Genomic DNA, 21,123 nt, shown 5'->3' with positions numbered 1-21,123 from the left:
TTAAACAGCTTGTAGTAAACAAATATTATGATTTTATTAAAGATTTCCAGACATTTGGCCACAGAGAAATAACTCCTCTTTAATCAAAACTAATAAACAACATTTTTTTGCTTTACCTCCATTGAAATTTCTTTATTTGCTGATAAGCTGTTTATTTCTATTTTTTAGAGTTTTCGCATTGCGATATTTTCCGCATTTTTTAAAAAAGTTTAGAAGTTTCCATACCTTTGGCCGCCACTGTAGATCCTATATATTTTGTACAGCCTAAATGAAACTATGCGATACGTGTCTCATATCGCATCCTATATTTTTTTCTAAGTTCTTCATTACATACGCTTCAAAATGAAATTTATTTCGTAATACTGTTAATTTTGTCATTTTCTTCACTCGTTTTCAAAGTTTTACTTGAGTTTTTAATTGTGCTTCCAGTAATCCTTTTTCTCTTAGTCACGACCTTCATTTTTCTTTCCCTTTCTTTGCCATTTAAGTATTCTCTCCAATCTTGTGAAGAAATGGCACTTTTGTGTTATTTGTACAATGCAATGGAATTCTTTCACCTACGAGTTTTCTATACTTTTTTCAAGTGGTAGGGGATATATAAGATGTTTTTCAAATAAGGAATTGTTTGATGAACTTGGACTGGAGGTTTATCAGTTTGAGAAATCTTTGTTAATTTTTTAATTAATAAATTTGGGGAATTTCTTTAATACTAATTAATTTTTCATCAACATAGCTTGAAGCCAAACTTAAATGTGATGTTGTCTCTTCTGCATTTTTCAAATTTTTATTAGCATTGATGTTTGACTTTGAATGAAGCACGAGGTCTTCTGAAATTATAATAGTTGGTTCCTTTTCAGATAAAGGTGATTGAATAGTTTCAGTAGGATGAAGAGAACAATTTCTTTCTAAGTTCTAAACATTCACCTTTACAGGAGTGACTGATCAATTTCGTCACTTTTAGGTGAACAGGATTAGAAAATCCATTCTTTTTAACTTCAAATTCTGTAATTGTAGTGCCAGTATTATTGTCGCTGCTATTTTCAGGGTTTATTCTATTTACCAGGGACATCAGCAGGTCAAAATTAATGTTGTTCTATTAAAAGGGGTTTTAGATAAGAAATAACTTTTGTTGCGCTGGTTACATCTTGTAATGTTGTGTCTCGTTTTTCTTTAATCTATCTGTTGCATATTTTGCAGTGCATTTTGCACACATTTGGTATAATCGACTGCATTAGGATTATATGGGTAGAGCCCACATGCTCTGAATACATTTTTTATGTTGATTTTCATATTAGGATGGCAAAAAGTTTCATTTGTAATTGAGCAAAAATTTGTTCTATTCACAACCTTGTTAATCTTATTGTCTTCACGTTGTCATTTTCTGACAGCTTCTTTCCGATATCCCTTCATAGGATTAAAAACCGCAACGTCTGCTGGTTGTAGCAAATGTGTTCTGTTAGGAGGCAATGCATATAAGATGACATAACTATGACAAAAATGGCATAAATCCTTTAACATATGTGACCTGTGATCATCGACTATTAAGAGAATAGGTTTTATAATTTTATTTATTATCAGCCAATCATTCAAACCATTTGCCACATATTCAAAAAATATCTCTGATCGCATCCATCCAGACTCTGTTCTTTCTAAAATCCAGAGGCGATTCAACGACAGTTTTGGAGGTTACAGTTTCTTTCTTACTTCCTTTCTAAAATATGTAGGTATTTTGGATTTTAATACCAAGAACTTTGCTAGTTTTCGGATAATGGGAAGATGCAGTTTCGTCTGCGTTAAAAATACGTTTGGGGTACATCACTAAAATTATGTACCTCAAGGTACTTTTCCAAATCGTAATTTGAACGCGATATTTCTCCAGCGCATCTTCTGTCTTGAGGCTTACTTAATTCACGATGCCTTTAAAAAAACGTACCATTTTTCGCCTGGGCGTTCATCTTTTTAACTTCTCCTTGACAATTTTTTGAATATATCTAACAGTTCTGTTTTTTTTTTAAGAGAAAACCGCATTTTGCTAAATGAATTAAACATTCTGCTATTTTTCGTTAATTTTCCACTGCCAATATAGGATCGGGTCCTTTCCGAGATTTTTTCACTCTACCCTTTTCACAGTTCTGTACTGTTGACTTTGGAACCCCAAAAAAAAAGAAAATAATAAAAAAATATATTTTTTTTTCTACCCTTGACTTATATCATGTATAGTGTTGTTCTCTGCTTCTTTTTTCGTTTTTTTTTTATTAGTGAATAAATACACAAGTAGATCTGATGATGCCTAGTATGGGCGAAACACGTGTAATCCTTTGACTTTAATTTAATAAATTTGAGACCTGTGACTTGATATTTGTTTTTGATCCCGGTGATTCATATATTGGTGTAATGACAGCTTTTTTTAGTATATTTTTGGGCTCGAAGAAAGGTGATTTATTTATATTGACATTATATTGAGAAAAGTCATTCGTATCGTTTTTTTTCTGCCATTTCTTCCACACTGCTAAAGTAACTTTTAAAATTTCCCACTATTTGTTCGCTTTTAGCTATTACTTTGCCGTCTTCTTCTATATTGTGGATGATGTGATTTGTTGATCGGATAAGCTTCATCCTAGCAATCTATTAAATTAAATATATTTTTTTTAAATTTGATTGTTGCCAAAATTTTAATAAAATATTGTCATTATGTATTGAGAAAAGTTATAAGGTTGTTAATGAAGAATTATTAGTGCTTTTAAAATTAAGCAAAATGGCAAATATATTTTTAAAAATTAATAATAGTAAATTTAATAATACCGATTTACTTTGTATTCTTAAAATATAAGTCATCACGTTCAAGTGGTTTTTTATTTTATACTGGCTAAGTTTTTAATTATTTTAAAAATTTTGGAAATTTTAATCAGAAATTTAATAAAATCAAGTTATTAATTAATTCAGAAAAATATTTTAATAATGACAATCAACTTAAAAGAACTTAAAAAGATTTTTTTTACCATACACCATAACGACATAAAAAACGGCAATCATAGGATTATGCTTTCCCGATATTAAATTTGATTCTGTATTGAGTTAACATATTATATATAATATGGTTTAATATTTTTTGGTTAAGAAATTATATATTGCAGAAAATTGGATATATAAATGCTTATTTTACGATTTCATATTCAGATAGCGTACATATCTTATTAGAGATAAAAGAAGTAATAATAATATTTGTGACTATTTGGCCTGTCAGTGCTGTTGACAAATTTAACTGTAAAATTCTGAGTTGATAAAGACCGAGTGTCCCAATAAGCTTGGCAATAATTATTATAATTCAATATTTTTTACATGTATCGGTCAAATAAAATAACCTTCTCTATATTCAAAAAAAATCAACTAGACGTCGTATTCTATGATGTCACGGCCATATATAAATAAATTCTTAAAACTTAACTAATATATTACAGAGACAGTCCTTAAAAAGGCCATATTATTAACATTACATTTAATTTATATTCAAGTGTGTAATTCGCGATCAAAGCCGATAAATACCACCATTACGGCCATGGGAATGCACAACACTTGACGTCTTTATTGTTTTGTTATTTTTCATTTTTTAATCAATATACTTACGCAAATCTAGTTAACCGATAGCTAGAATTTGTGTGTATCGAATGGTAATTATGTAGATGTTATTAAAAATATTAACATATTAAAAAAAAAGTGAGAAATAGTAGTAATTTAAATTCAAATTAGATTCAAAAGAATTTACCGAAAACACTTTACAGGGAACTACCATGTATGTTTTAAGAAATATTAAAATTATCATTAAGAAGTTTTAACATACGGATGGTATTTTATAAAAACGCGCTGAAGCCTGCCTAATATACAAATTGATCGATTATTAAACGCGATTTAACAATTCGTATTCAAAAATTTATAATTTTTTAGCCAATATGGATTCTCTTTATTCACAAAAGCAATCCTTAGGTTTATTTAATACTTACATATATAAGTAAATGTATGTCCAAATTCTTTTATTAGGCGATCTATTTAAAGTTATTTGACTACTGATAAAATCTTTGGGTACTATATGCTAAATACTGCAAATCCCTAAAAAAATCTTATAATCAAAAATAAAATTATTAACATATATATTTTTTATAAAGTGGTGCGCGGAAATAAAATGTTGCCTTACCAAGCAGTTGCAATGGACTACGCAGTAACATCGGGGTTCCAGAGGCATCCTACTACGCATCAGTCACCAATTGGAATTGGAGTAAACATCAACCCGGCCTTCACGCACTCCTGGTTCGTACCGGCGGATCTCTGTGTCCCCTACAAACAGACTCCTCTACTCGAAACAGGGCATGTCGAATTATATTATATGTTTTTCTTTTTCCACCTCTTTTTTCCTTATATCCACTCTTTTGTTTATAATTTTTTCATTGTACATAACTTACATTTTTTTGCATAGCGAAAGTATGGCAATTGATGGATATTATGTCATTATCAAAACATCATATTTTTTAAACAGTGCCATCATTTGCTTATATTTTCACTTACAAGTTCCATAATTAATACACTAATAAATTTTAATTAAGATATATTTGTTGCGAAGTATATAACAACTGAAAAACATTACTTTTGCCAGTTGTTATATGAATTATATGAAAAGTTATCTAGAGGAATATATGTACTAAACTACAAGGAATGATAGTACATAAGATAAAAGTTTATACGTTTTATCTTTAATATATTTAATACCTTGACTTATTTCTTAAATAGATGGATTCCGGTATTTGAGGCTGATGGAGTGGATAATGCATTTCAAATTTTTGATGATATCTTACCTACATATATCACTAGCGCTTACCCCTTGAAGGAAGTTTCGAATGGTGAAAATAAGAAAAAACTTCGGCTTACCCAAGGCATACGTATCTCGAGTCAAATTTTAAAATCATTATTGATACGGTAGAACTATGTAATGGTTTTAATTTTCATTTTTTGTGAATGCTCCTTAATTTTGTTTTTAAACCAATCTGCTGAAAATCGATTTTTGTTTCCACACAATAATAAAACTGTAATATAATGTTTTTATCACCAGTAATAGTATCGGTTTGATGGTTTAAAGGTAATACGTTCACTTGGTTGGATAATATTCCCACCAATATCAATAAATAGATATTTTATTAAATAAATATTTATCTTGAGTCGTGCAACTTCCCGAGAACTTTTAAGAGTCATTTTCTTGCTTAAAAAATGTGATAGAATGTTGTTTGATAATTATCACCTTATTTCTCTACCGAGTTAAGTCTCAAACATTCTTGAGAGGGCTGTTTCTGAGCAAATCAATTTTTTTATGTTCATGTGGGGTTCTTACAGATTGTCAGCATAGTTTTACTAAGGGTAGGGCTCTGCAGTAATGCAATTTTTAGAACAACTTTATAAATACCTAGATTGTAACAAAAGAGTGCATTGGCTTTTTATGTACTTTTAATCTGAAAGAACATTTGCTCCTTTTTTTTTAAAATGTAATCATCATGTTTAACGTTTGGTTAGTGTTTTACCTTAGTAATAGATCTCAGATTATTGAGATTGATATTCAGAAATCAAATAAAATTTCTGTAGAAATTGGTGTGCCGTAGGGTTCTGTCTTGAACGTTTTACTATTTTAATTTTTGTAAATAACTTACCTACAGTTATATATAATCTTTTTAGTTACATAACACATTTAGTTACATACGTGCCGATAATAATATGTGAGTTATATGTGTAATGATAATTTTGTCAGTAAAGTAATATTAAGATTGCGTGCTGTGCTTTCTACATTTGAGGGTTGATCACTTAAGAACAAGTTGCGTTTAAATGCAGATAAAACCGTTTTTATTAATTTTACACTTACGAAAATTTCTTACTGACGACCCAAAATCAAAGAAAAACAATCGCTCAAGTAATATAAAATAAACTATTAGGATTTCACATAAACTAAATCTATCACAGAGGCAACTTGCGTTGCTATTTTCATCTTAGAGACCTTTCTAACCAAAATACTGTTTTGTCGTATTACTTTCCTCATTTTGTATCGTGCACAATATATGGGCCTGTTTTCTGGGGAGCATCTAATTCTTATATGACTAGAGTGTTTCGAATGCAAAAGAAAGCGTTAAGAAATATTTCTGTGGTACGTATTGGACGTTTTTGCAGAAACTTATTTATAAAATATAATATTCTAATTCCCCCTCCCCCTGCCCTCTAGATACTGGATATATTGATTTATGATAAAAAAAAATTGAACAGTTTCGCGGCCATGGGAGGAATTCACGAATATAATACAAGATTTAATACCAATTTGCAAGTGCCTGATCACAATCTAACACTGTTTGACAAGAATCCTCGTTATATGGGTATAAGATTGTTCAATTAAATGCCTACTCATATAAAAAAGATGAGTTTTTCTATGTTTAGAAATCATATTTCAGAGTCTCTGGTAGCTTCGCCACCATATAACTTTAACCTTTTTTTCTATTTGCATTATATTGTCTACCATAAAAGGTTTAAATTGAAAAAGCATATGTATAATACTGATAAGATTGTTTCTTTCTTTTTTCTCTGACCTTTTCCATGCCATTTACTGTATTGGTCTTATGAAATAAAAGCTTGAGTTATAATATATAACTGTTTAAAATGTCATCAACTTTTGAATATTTAAGCAAAAGTTTCAGACTTCTAAAACCATGTGACGCTTGTTATCAATTGGTTGCACATCAACATCAACTATATTAGTATTTTTGCGCAACAAACTTTACAATTCATTGTTTGTAATCTCCTTGCAATTAAATGTTTGTAAGGAGATTTGAGTCTCAGCATGTTCAGTCTCATTGGTTACATAATGCATTTGCTTGCAATTATTCCTCACCCTGTATTTTTTTAAAGTATGTATATGTTGATTCAATTTCGTACTTGGTCTACTTTTCAATTTTCAAGCTAAAATTATAATATGAAATGATTCACTCGAATAATTAATTATATATAAGTATCTAATCAAAATCATCGTTTTACTAATACAGGGTGCCTTGAATTACAGTGTCCAATCTTTAACAACGTATTCTGTGTCCAAAATAAGCCTTAATTTTTTCTATAAAATATATCGAGAAACGCTTCATATTTGAAATACAGGGCGTTTTAAGAATGTTTTTTAGTCATAACTTTTTTATTACTTGAGTTATTTCTATCAAATTTGGTACACTGCTTTGGAGTAACAAAGGGCATTTTCTGATATGATTTTTTTTTATCAGTGGCGATTCTTGATGAAAAAATGTTAGGTCACTAATTTGTAAAAGCAAACACTGTTTTAAAATCCTGATTTAGTTTCGAGCAAATTTCATTAATCTGTGCTTAATTGAGACAGTATGAAATTCACATTGCCTCGCAAAATTTCACATGCTTGCTCTATCCTTAGAATCAATTCTGCTCTCATATAAACTGGCCTCTAATAAACTAGATTTTTTAAATAACGTCACACAAAGAAGTCGACGGGGGTGGGAACGTGGAGGCCAGGCCTTAGCTCCTAATCGTCCAATCTACTGTTCTGGATAATTATTATTTATACACTCACGAGCCCTGTCCATTTGTATCCGGAATTCTAATCTAAGATTTAGGGCAATATTTACTAGATATTTAAATGTTATTTTGTAGGAAATATTTAAACAATTGTACATCTATGTATGATAGTAGAATATGGGGCCCACAAAAAATGCCATTTATTACACCGTACCAAACATTAACGGAAAGTTCTTGTTGAAATGCTTTAATGCGTACAACATGTGAATTCTCATGCCTCCAAATTTGTAAATTATGGTAATTTACTCATCCACTTCGAGTAAACGTGACCTCGTCAGTCCATAATTTTTTTTTAAGTTGTCTTCCTCTACTTTGCGTAAAAACCAGGTACAAGAACTAGCGCGTTTATCGGCATCACCAGGATATAGGTCTCAAAACGCGATGAGTCTTATTTTTAGAAACAGGAACTGCTTTGCCTTTTAAATTTTAAGCTGCTTTTTGCAGACTTAATTTTCGATCATTGTCAAACATAATTAAAATTATATTTTGAAGTCGATCATTTCTCGAATTCTTTTTGAGTCCAAATTTCCTGAACATTAAACTTGTTTTAATGAAGACTTGATAGTAAGGTAATGTTCTATTTGAACATTTTCGCTGGTATTCCCGTACTGCTGCATTTGCATTTCCATTACATAAACCATAAACGAAAGTAATGTTAGCGTACTAAAAACGAAATAACACCAGTCTTAAATCTCTAGTGAGTCCGATATACACTAACAGTTCGTATAAACTGTAAACTGTTCAGTTGTCACAAAAAACGGAAATTTTAACTTCGTCATAATAAATAATATTAATAATAAATTAATATTTCCCAAATTAACTTACAAACTACTGTGTACTTTGAAGCAATGTTTAAGACTTTACAGCATACAAAAAGGAACTCACTAAACTATATAAAAATGTGAGGGAAATAATAATACATTGTAAAAAATGTAAGATAGGAAGATCAAAAAATACAAGGTGTTTCAGAACTATGGGATCAAACTTCTGGGGGTTGTTCAGTGCAACAGAAGAATCCATTTGAGTATAGGAACCCATGTCCGGAAATGCGTCACTACGCCACTACGGCCCTAAGACACGTTAAAATTTATAAAAAACAATAATTATCTAAATAGGATCTGCTGCATTTATTTTTACCTTTTGTACATGATACCATAACAACAATTGTTTAAAATCAACGCTTATCAATGTCAATTCTCAATGTCATGTTTAAAAAATTTATAGCTTACAATTTTTAAATATTTATTGCTAATGGAAAACTTTACCAATCAAGAATTGGCGGATATGCATTTGGTATACGGAGCAACAAACTGCAATGCACGAGCAGCATCGCGGTTGTATCATGAACGTTATCCCGACCGACAGCATCCTGGATACAAAAAGTTTATTGCGGTTCATCGGCGGCTCGCTGAGACAGGCATGTTTAAGACCAAGTTGCATGATACTGGTGTTACTCGAACCGTAAGAACGGTCGAATTTGAAGAAGAGGTGCTTCAGCGAGTTGCCGATGAACCATCAAATAGCACACGTGACGTCGCTAAGAATATGAATACGAGTAACGCTTCTGTCTAGCAACAACTCCATCCTTACCACTTCCAGAAAGTTCAAGGTATGACTGCAGCCGATTATCATCCTAGAGTTCAATTTTGTCGATGGCTTCTGGATCACATCATTGCACAACCAAATTTTTTACGATATGTTTTGTGGACCGATGAAGCCTCTTTCACAAGAGACGGTATTTTTAATAGTAGGAATAGCCATGTTTGGGACGAAGAAAATCCTTATGCAATTTTTCCAAGACATTATCAGAATTGTTGGTCTGTCAACGTATGGGCAGGCATTGTTGATGATTATTTAATTGGGCCACACCTTCTACCGGAACGGTTAACAGGACCTATTTATCTGCGTTTCTTGGAGGAAGTTCTCCCAGAACTCCTTGAAAATGTTTCACTAAACGTTAGACAGCAAATGTGGTTTCAGCATGATGGAGCGCCGGCTTACTTTGCTGTACAAGTACGCGAGTATTTGGCTCAGCGGTTTGGGCAGCGTTGAATTACCAGAGGTGGACCAGTTTCTTGGCCTCCTAGTTCACCCGATTTAACGTCGCTCGATTTTTTCTTGTGAGGACATGTAAAGTCTTTAGTCTACGAAATTCCAGTAGAATCAGAGCTAGACTTAATTGGACGAATAACAGCAGCATTTGAAATCATTCAAAACGAGGATCAAATTTTTAGTGTAGTCCGCCGAAATCATGTGCGGCGTTTAAATCGGTTTATTGAGGTTAGAGGAGGACATTTTGAACAATTGTTGTGATGGTATCATATACAAAAGGTAAAAATAAATGCATCAGATCTTATTTAGGTAATTAATATTTTTTCTAAATTTAAACGCGTCTTAGGGCCGTAGTGGCGTAGTGACACATTTTCGGACATGGGTTCCTATACTCAAATGGATTCTACTGTTGCACTGAACAACCCCTAGAAGTTTGATCCCATACACACTCATGAAACACTCTGTATAAGATGTATAATGGGCAAGACCCTACGACATTAGGTAAAGACAAGTAAAAGTAAATGAAATATAAAGGCAAAATACATCTGAAATGCCTTTGGGACGTAGAAAAAAGTATTGGGAGTTCTAAACTTTTTATTCTCATTAGATATAGTTCCAATAGTGATGGAAAACAACATTACCAAATTTGTTATTTCTATATTTAAATCTAATTATATTACCATTCACCATCATCATACATTGACCAAAATATATCCTTAAATATGTTACAGTCTCTTTGCTTTCGATTATTTGTGTACATGAACAAGAAGCGCCTCTTTTAGAGTTTTAATTATGCAAAACAAGACTTTGTTTATCAGGCAAATTCCTAGAAGACGTTCCTAGGTGACAAAGTTAGTTGTTCCTGTTTTTAGTGTTAACAGATTAGTATCAAGCCAGAGTTTAACTCTTGACAGCTTCTCCTCACATTCCCCAAAGGCATCATTCATGTTCGAGCTCTGAAAAAATAAACAAAAAACAGGATAGTGCCCAGCACAGTTCCCTGTGACACATCAAACTCAACCTTTTGCAGCTTGCTGAAAATATTTTCTATTTTCGCGACTTGCTTATGATCAGTGAGATAAGGAAATTCCCTTAATACCTATATTCTCTAGTTTATTAAGAAGAATGTGATGTGTCACTATATTAAATGCCTTCGACAAGTCGAGGATGACTGCCAATGGCGTTTACCTCTCATTAAAAGTATCAACCACGAAATTTTTCACCTCGAGCAGAGCGTCCTCTGTGCCAATCTCTTGCCTAAATCTGTTTGCCATTTAGAAACTATGTCTGTGTTTACCAAGAAGGTACTTAGTCTTTAATACAGTCTTACAGTAATTTAGTCTTTAATACACTTTTCAATAATTTTATTTAGGGTACTTGTTAAAGATATTGGTCTAACTGTTGATATTTTAAAAATATGTGGGTAACTTTCATCATTGAAAATATGTAGATATTGTTAGATTTCATAGTATCTATAGAAATCCCATTTTTCCTTCTCACTGATTCAATTTTTAAAGAGTTGATTTGAGTTATTAATTGGTATAAGCAACACGGAACTTCTATTTTGTGCGTTATCATTCAGGTCAATATTCGGAACATTCATTTTAGCAGCCTATACGTCATAATAGAAACGTTTTTTTCTTTTATTCGAAAACCTTCTTTCGTACGAAAAAAAGTCCGGGAATCAAATTGGAGCAGTCCAAATTAAATGAGGATTTTAGAAATAATTTTTGTTGTCAGAAAAAGCAGTCGTAGATTTTTGGTTAAAAATATTAAATTTAAAGTCCTGCATGGACACCTGTGATAATTGTTTTTTAAATAAAAAAATGTATATAATGCAAATATCGTAACAATCATTAAATTACTAAACTTATGACTAAAAACATTTTTCTTTTCTTAAAACTTTAAACTCTATGTTTCGAAAACAAACCGTTTCTTGATATCTATTTATAAAGAAAATTAAGGGGTATTCTGAACACACACTGCATTGCTAAAGTTTGAATGCTGAAATTCTGGATGTCCCGTAGATACAAATTAGAACTACATAGTGGCAGATCTAGAAGATGTTTTGAGAGGAAAGGGGGGTATTAAAACACGATTCAGGATGTTTAAAGAATAAAATTTCCAAGAAAAATGAGGCGAGGAAGAAGGTTACCTCGTTTCTCCTTTCGTAAATTTGCTACGGGTGAAAAAAATGGTCTTTTGCCAGAATTCACTTTCTCTTTTTAGGTCGTCTCTCATAGTTTTGATGTTTGTTGTCTCCTTCTACTTGTTTTTCCCTTTGTTTTTTGTGCTCTTCTATTTGTTTATGATCTCGTTCCTCTTGCGTTACTCTCTGCTCGTCAAATTTCTTAATAGCAGCTCCATTAATTTTTCGGTATCCTTTACAACGAAAACTTGTTTTTTGAAAATCCAATCAAATGTTTCAGAAAAAAATCTTCGTATTTTTTCTACGCCTATTAAATTATGCGTTATATAAAACAAATAATATTATCTTTATTATCTTGCCCTCTTAATCTCGTAGTTTGTTTTAAAAGGTTTCATTGAGCCATATCAAACCATTTGGATTCTTACTTAGAAGAACGAAGCAATATCATGAAAGATGACCGAAAGAAAGAAAATGAAACTTATTAAGGATCTCTAATATTTTTTTACAAAATTTTAATAAAAAGGAAAGCATGACATTTACTTACAAACATCATAACAAGATTTAAGGTTAAACCATATATTGTAAATATTTAATAATAATTGAGATACATATAGTATGAAGAAAGATGGACCAAGGATCGACTTTTCTCCCTTCAAGTCAAAGGCCATAGAGTAATCCAATAATGTATAAGACACTTTTTTAATAAAACCAATAACATGATATATTGTTAAACAATATTTTATGTAAAAAAAATCAATAAGCAAACAGATAAGCACGATTAATATCACGATTTAAATCTTGCTCCATTTAAAGCCAGCTCGTTAAAAGACGTAATATTTATTATGTTCAATAGGACGTGAAACATACCCCTAACGCAAAAAGGCATACGTGTATAGGGTCGTATTGAAATAGGCCTTTCCGCAGGGAAAAGTTAAAGTAAAAAAGGCGGAAATTAGAATTCTACGTGTCAGGGCCAGAAGCCCCAGAGGATGAATAAAGTCAAAAGTAACGGAGTGCGATCAAGAAACAGCTACCCCCTTAGGAAATTTTAAGATTTACCTTTATTTGTCGATAAAACGAGATTTGCCTTTGGGATAGATTTTAAAAGTAGGAAATAGTTTCAAATTAACATGAATACTAATAAGTCTACTTAGTTTATAAATTATGAATTAACAAAGTAAATGTTATACAATAAAATACTATAAGTCGAACACCTTTGAGAATCGGACATTTCAAGACACCGGATCCTGACAGACAAGAGCGTTTTCTTTTAGCTAGGATAACCTAATAACGGCGTTTGAGGGGGCTAGCAGTCTCAGGGGGCCCATGGCCCCGCTTCAAGTAGCACAGGCCAATTTCTGCCAATTTGAGCAAAGTTCTCGGTGTAATTTTGTTTTCACACGCTGGCCCTTCTGTGTTAAATTGAGCAAAAGAATCCTTTGCGTTGAAAGAAACAATCATTAGGTTTTTTTGTTTGTTTTTTGAGTTTCTTGAAAGTAAAAAAGAAATAATAGACACCAGTATCCTAATTATACAATCATTTACGGTCGTTTACTATGTTAAATCATTACTTTTATAAATATAGACATATAAATCTGTAAATTGGAAGATTTAAACATTGGCAACTTGATTATTTTGTCAACTTTATTTAATAAAATCATATGCTTGGAAACGATTTTGGTATAAGCATTTTTGCTTACTTATAAACAATTCGGAACACCAAGTTTCAGCTTCATCGAAAAGTTCATTTTATATAAATGAATTTTCGCGATTAATATCTTTACTACTAATATTATTCTACTGATATCGCATTTTAACAGTTTTTCATTGAATATCTTTAAATTGTCCATCTAAATTGGAAACAATAAAAAGCTTTAACGCTAATCCCGACTAATAAATAACAAGTTGTACTTATTTTTTACGAAATTGTATTGTTTCATTGAAAAGGACGCTCGGGAGGCAATATTTTTCCTGTATAAGTGGAAGATGTGTCCAGCTACTGGATATCTCAGTGGCGTTACGTCTCAAATTTAGCCATGCCCATAACCTTAATTATTTTTAAAAGTTGCAAAATATTTATATTTTCTAAATATGTTAGTAAGATAATAATAAAAATAGGTATAGGTAATAGATTGGGGCAGAAATTTGGATACAGTTTAACATACCACTTTTGTTATGAACTTAAGTTTTGAAATGCCATCAACCATTTTGAAAATCAATTATTATATTGGACAATTTTTCTACGTCACTAGAAGGCACGCCCAAATATTTAAAAAAAAAGTAAAGACTCTGGAAGGGACTTTCAAAGTTTTATAGTATGGAATTTTGACTAAACTCTATTAGTTTATGAAACCTTAAAGATATTTTTTACAAATATAAAAATGTATTTACCTTGAAAGCCCCTTCTTTAAAAATGTAATGGACTTATGATAATATAATTTAGCGTGTGTACTTCCGCATTTATAACGCCGCCTCTGTGTCAAAGCTTTACTCGGAAACCCCAAAACTAGAAAAATAAAGATGATTTCTCCAGACTTTGGACAATTGAAGAAATGTTTTTTCGTTTTATTTTATTGTCCCCTCATATGTCGGATTTCGCCCTATATAATCGTATTATCATCTCTGGGGATTGTTATTTTCGGAGGTTATAAAAAACTATTGGGGGTAGAAAAGGGTGCTTAGGCCGATTATTATTGTCTCACCTCGTTTTTTTTTTGAGTGTTATAATATTTTAATTTATGTAATCTAATATGGATGATATTGTATTGATTTACTGTAAAGCATTCTTATAATTCATAGTGTCAGTAATAACATCTTGCCTTACCAATAATTAAAACAAACTTAAAATAAAAGCATTCCGAATAACAGCAATTAAAAGATGCAAAGAGTTTAGTAGGGCTTATTTTATTTTGATTCTTACCAACAAACTTGTACCAAATGAGTGCTTAGCAACAGGCTCTACTGTAGAGTCCTTCAGTAGTGGCACTCCTAGCTGGAAAGTCTTATAAGTGATTTAGAATTGTTATGACTTATCTATGTTACTTCTTTTACTAGCATATAAAATAATCCTGTAATATAATCATATGATCATCATCAGAATTCTTCGATCAATTTCGAAAATTGTCATCCCTACTACTTCACTTGAAAGGTCTTCTATGTCCTTTCAAAAAAACTGTAAAGAATTTAGTGGCTACGTTACTGGCTATCTTCTGTAAAAACTTATTTTTTTTTACACCATATGGCACTTTTTGCATATTACTAAATTACTCTGTTGACCGAAGTAAATTCACCTTTACATCCGTATTTTCAATTAATTACATTTCGATTCTCATCCCCTGTAAGTTAGCTTAGAACTGTAAAACTATTATATGACTAGCTGACTATATATCCCATAATCTCAGTGAGAAGCAAGATAAGGTTTTGCATTGTTCCATTGTTAACCAGCTAGGTACTACTCCTTCAACAATTACAGCTACAAACTGTTTTAGACCTTGTTGAATTACATCGAAAGCTATACTCCAATTTCCTCCTTATGATGGTAGTATGAGACTATAGGAGTATCTATCTACTACCATAATATTTATGCAAATCATCAAATATTTCTTTGGGCAGCAATATGCCACCACATGATGAAAGTATTTACTAGGTTGAATCTAAATTAGTAATAGTACTTCAGTTTAGCTTTTTTCTCAAGATTTAGTATATTTTATATATAGATGGAATGCAGATGGACTTTTTTTAATTGAGTCTAGGTTAAAAAAATCTACTTTAATAGATCGATTTATATATTTTGGTACAAAAATTTATAAAATTTTCGTGGACTGGAGTTTTTTAATTATTAGCCATCTACCTTGGGATATGAATTAGGACAATGGAATGACAACAATATATATTCCGGAGAATAATCTCATAAAGACCAAAACGTCGACCAAATGATATTAATTATTCGCCTGAAGTGTTTTTTTTTCCTATATGCAACAAAACGAAAATTAACCAAGCTTACAAACTAATGCCACAAGAAATAATTCACATTAAATAAGAGATTATTATAGTGATATTTTTATAAGTTTCTAAGAATCCATTCAGAAAAATCATATCCTGTACCGAAAAAACATATTTTTTAATTAAAGAAAGAATGTTTTATAATGTAGATTTTCTTACTGCAGCTATATACATGCCGAATTTATGTTTTTAATTTGTACGGATAGTATCCAATTAAGTTATGCAAATAATCAAAATAACAAATCAATTACTTTTTTAAACTTGTTCAAAAAGTGATTGTGAGTTTTTAAGCACACTCCATAAAATTCCCGCAAACAAGTTTAATAGTTCTAACTAGGAGTAAATTTATTATGTACAATCTACTAAGGTATATTGGTAAAAAAACCCCAATAAACTAAAAGCCAATCTAAATAAAAGATCATAATGGGACACGTTCGGTGGCTGATGGACACTCTTCGACAGAATGCTGACGGAGTAGCCGCGAATGTGCAGTTTTACGGGCACCCGGACGTGCCATCTTCCTTCAGCTAATGAGTCGGAGATCTCGAGGGAGACTTTAAATCCGGGGACACCAGAAAGCTTCCGAAGTGGCCCCCAATAACTTGTTTGGCCATTTTGCCTTTTATTTGCGACCCCTTTGTCATAAAACCAGTGCTTTTTTCTTACGTGGCTTTTTCATGATTCACCTAAATCATCTTTACGGACCTGAGTTACTCAGTATTAGAAAATTTACTTTTTTTCGAATAGCCATTTATCGAATTTTATTGCTTTTGTTACTTAAGAAATTACTTAAACATCATTTTAATTGTTACAAAATATACCTATACCCAAACTGTTCTTAACTTCAAACAGACTTAATGAATTTTACTTCTTAACTAACCTAAAATTCTTTTTGTTTTAGTATTCTGGAACTTCGTAAGGAAAAGAGCAGGGATGCGGCAAGATCCAGGAGGGGTAAGGAGAATTATGAGTTCTATGAACTCGCCAAAATGTTACCCCTTCCTGCAGCCATCACCTCCCAGTTGGACAAGGCCAGTATAATTAGACTGACAATCTCTTATCTTAAATTAAGGGACTTTTCTGGACATGGAGATCCACCATGGAGTAGAGAAGGATCCTCCCCTTCTAAAACTTTAAAAGGTAAGACTACAAAAACACCACTATCTTCATTTTAGTATAACAACTATTGAAAAGGTAAAGTCATTTTATATGTATATGGTACGTTGGTGGTTATTTGTAAGGTACTCAGGACTGAGATATCCTAAGGGTTGAGAGACAGATAAAGAACTTATTATGTTTACATTATAAGCATATAAAGCTACTTTAATAATATTATCAGAAATACTAGAAGCCTTATCGTAAAAATATATAATTTAAAAAGAAAACTTACTATTTTCCTAAAGTATATTTGCTCTTGGGACCCCAAAACGGAAACCAAAATTGTGATCCGTAAAAGGTCCAGGCTGATTCAATTATCCCTCGAAACAAAAGAATACTGACCGCTGACTGCAGGCGATTGCTTAAACTACTCGTTGCTGACTTGATTTTCCTTCGGCAGTTCTTTCACTTATCTAATTAGCCTTCGAGCCTAATAAAACTTCTTGAGGCAAAAATTAATAGCACAAATAAAAATGTTTTTTCTCTATTAAACAAGAGAACAATACAAATAAGAATGTAATTGATTAAATACCATTTATACATATCATACAAAATAACCAACATTCACCGTCTCCTATTAAATTATGCATAATTAGTAACTATAAAATATTTTGGCTAAAAGTTTTAATCTAAAAGATACACTAATATTTTTAAAAATATTAGTCAATATGACACAAATGTTAAATATCTACTATTAATAATTCAAAATGAGTTCTAAAATAATTAAGATTGAGACAGTAGCGTGACACCAGCCGACATAACCTCATTAGCTACTTGTCGATATATACGAAGCTATTTGGCATTCATTGATTCCTTGTCGCAAGAATTAACCATAAATGTCAGTTTGGACGTACGTGACATGTTATAAAAGTCTATGCCTTTGTTGTTTATTTGGGCCAATGAAGCTCCACTTTCTAATAATAATAACCGATGCTTGCTATGCATTGATTGACATAAAAGAACAATATACTGTATTTTCTAAATTCGTGTAATGAGCAGATATCCATATGGCGCGCGTAGAAATGTACAGGGCCTGTGAATGTGTCATCGAAAAGTCCCTAGGATTTAGAAGCAGAGCGAGGCAGCATCCCATTGAACTACATGTAAATCGAATCACGACCCTCCGGTTAAATCTGGAAATCCAATTTCAAAACCCCGACAGACGAATGATAAAATTAGTCAATGCTTATTGTAAACCAAACTCGGGAAACTTTAGTTGCCCCTTAATTCGTTGTATTTTATGACAAATAGTGTGGACAGGATGAAATGTTTGAACAAAGAAAATTTAAAATTGAACATATAAATATATATTACATTTTAAGCAATAATAATTATTATTAATTGAAAAATAATGAAATAACCTTTTTTGATGATTGTAATGTGTTATTGGTTAATATAATTTATTACAATCATATGTTATGCATTGGCAAAAGTTATTATTTTTCTATGAAATGCTATTTTTCCAAAATTAATAACCATTCTTGATAAGAAGTTTTGATCCAAAGATGTTTGCTGTTCATTTATGTTCAAATATGGTAATCGGAAGATAAATAAATTATGTAGTATACATAGAACAAGACCGTAAAAGATGTAAAAAAATTGTTTTCTAGAAAGGGGTATCGTCCTTAATAGTCAAAACTGCTCAGTAAGCGGCTGGTTAAAAATATATAATGCGGCAATTAAGGTTTTTAAAATATAACGGTCGTATCCATTTAAATTATGCTTTTTCTATTAAAGTTGTGCAGAAATGGATTATAATATTAGTATTGACTATAATAAGTATTATTATATTTTGAGTAAAAGAGTTAACAGATAAAAATAAACGAAAAGATCAATGAAAGATAGATCTCTTTACAGAGTTTCAGAAGAAATTTAAAAAAATTAAAGATAGAAATTTTAGTTAATAATAATGGACACTAAACATACATTATTTTATTAAACATACAGGAAGAGGGAGCGAATATTTATTATATTAATCATTTAAAGATAGATAACTGATCTCAATTTTCTATATTATTGACTATTGATAAGTTTTCTTCAGCAGAATAACGACTATTTTTAATTTATTACGTAATCAACAAGTGATATTTCCTTAAAAGACGTGCGTACACTTAAATCTTATATCATACAACTTATTAATATATGATATTTATTTTTATGATCCAGTAATAACTTTTGATCGGAATAAAATGTTGCCTTGGCAAACATAATTTTGACACAGGCGACGTTTATGAACGGCTGGTTATTTCTCCCTTCGCACGGAAATAATTTGATCTTCGTCAATATGTGTCAAGGGAGGCCCCTTCTGCTTATTTTGCCCTAAATTATGTTAGTTCAAATGACGATTAGCTTTCCATACAAGGCGGAAGGGACAGACCTTTATTTTAAATATTAATATAATTATATAATTGCAGAAATGGAAATTTTAATTTTATGTTCGTTTTTAAGGAGTTTTTAAGAAACTTCTTTTTATTATTAATGTAAAAACTAAAAAAATTTAAATTCAACCCACTTTTAACCAAATCAAGTAATTATTATCGGAAATATTAAAATTAATTTAGATATAAATTAGCAATTTAAAAGTCTGTAATCCATTTAGGTTAGTGAAAATTAAACAATAAAGGGGGACTTAAACAAACTTAGATCCAACGAATTGACATCGATCTGGGAGGGGTTTTGCGGGGTTGTTCCGTTTTGTTTCAATATTTAAATGAAAACCAGGGCCGCGGAATACCTAATCCTGTTGTAAACTCGGGTGTATTTGATTGGCGCTAATTTAAAACTCTTTAAGCCGGAAGGGAGACATCTATACAGTCTTTTAATTTAATTTTCTTGATTTTTAGTTTGTTTTTCATTTGGTTCACGATTCGAGCTTATTTTATACAGGGTGAGATTTAGCATAGAATTTATGTAAAGGTTTTGAAACTTATATTATGATTTTGAGTTACATTAGGCAGTTTAAAGCACAAAATAATTTGATTTTTACTTATAATTTGTTTGTTTTTTGAATTACTGAAAAATTAATTGAGTACAACAAAATGCCTCATGACAGATATTGTCTGATTGGAAGTTAGCTTTTTGACTTCTTAATTTCACGGTACAAAGATACACCACAGACAAACACTGCAGTTTAGTTATCCAGAACAAAATACTATTTTTTCAGTGGCTTTTTTATTTGCGTATTGGTTTTTCTGTTTATATAGTTATAGTTTAACTTATGTAATGGTATGTAATAGACTCCACAAAAATTTTTATTTTTGTTCAAGCCACTCATAGTTAGGTCCAGTCAGGATCAGTTTAATCATAGTCGTAGTTTGGGATTTTGGCTTAAATGAAGTGTTATCGATAAATTTAATGTTTTAGTCAAAAAAGATCCATCAAGGTTCTTTAGTATCATTTTTCTATTAGAATGTGAATGGTTTCCGTTTCTTGATATGATAGATATTGCCGTAGATGTGATTTAAAAAAAATATATAAAAAAATAAGAGATGTTACCACATCTGTATATACCGGTGGGTGGTCGCTCCTTGGTACAGTATTGCTTAGAGGTTTTGGCTGTGGTATGTAGAATAACAAAATTGCCACCAACAACTGCATGTTTGAAATGTGCGCTTTCATCTTTGAACCTCATTGCTCTTTGGTGATCAATGCTTATTGGGTAGTTCTGGTTGCTAGAAGATTTGGGTTCTTGGTGCTTTTGGAAGACCTTTCTGTTAATCGCCGTATATTTGCGTCACTCGCATGTCCTTTTATCGTGCTTTTATGTTGAGTTTGTTTTTTTTAGACAGAAATTAATATAATTCTGCCGACTAAAAAAAGGCATGAAACACCTCTTTTTTTTCTAAAAAAACGTAATTAGTTACTATATATAGGAAGCAAACATAGTTTAACTGCAGGACGCTTCAATAAACCATTCACAGTTTACCACCATTCTAACCACTCCATCAAAGTACGGATACACTTCTAGAACTCCACCCATTTGCCAGTGCATGCAGGTAGATCATCTTTTATGAGTACCAATGTACCCATTGGTAGACTGGACATGTTCACATACGATTTGGTTCTTTGGGGCAAAAAATTAGAGAAGTTCTTTTGACCAACGATGCAAAAAATCTTGATTAATTCTTTGAAGAAGTTCCAGGTCAAGG

General features: G+C 31.4%; 1 protein-coding gene across 5 annotated transcripts in view; it reads left to right on the top strand.

Moving 5' to 3' along the window:
- LOC126748742 (protein trachealess) overlaps positions 1–21,123 on the top strand; it is a 218,220-nt gene that overhangs the window by 171,076 nt on the left and 26,021 nt on the right. For 2 of the 5 annotated variants that reach the window (XM_050458165.1, XM_050458164.1), the window contains exons 2-3: positions 4,161–4,302; positions 16,719–16,957. In XM_050458165.1, the coding sequence (XP_050314122.1) occupies positions 4,178–4,302; positions 16,719–16,957 (364 nt within the window). In that variant the 5' untranslated portion in view covers positions 4,161–4,177. Of the gene's footprint in view, positions 1–4,160; positions 4,360–16,718; positions 16,958–21,123 lie in introns of all 5 variants that reach the window. The other 3 variants (XM_050458162.1, XM_050458161.1, XM_050458163.1) reach the window with 2 other exon arrangements.

The sequence above is a fragment of the Anthonomus grandis genome, chromosome 22, assembly GCF_022605725.1.
Source record: "Anthonomus grandis grandis chromosome 22, icAntGran1.3, whole genome shotgun sequence".
NCBI lineage: Eukaryota > Metazoa > Arthropoda > Insecta > Coleoptera > Curculionidae > Anthonomus > Anthonomus grandis.
Note: the sequence above shows the minus strand (reverse complement) of the source record. Positions and strands in the feature narration are given on the sequence as shown.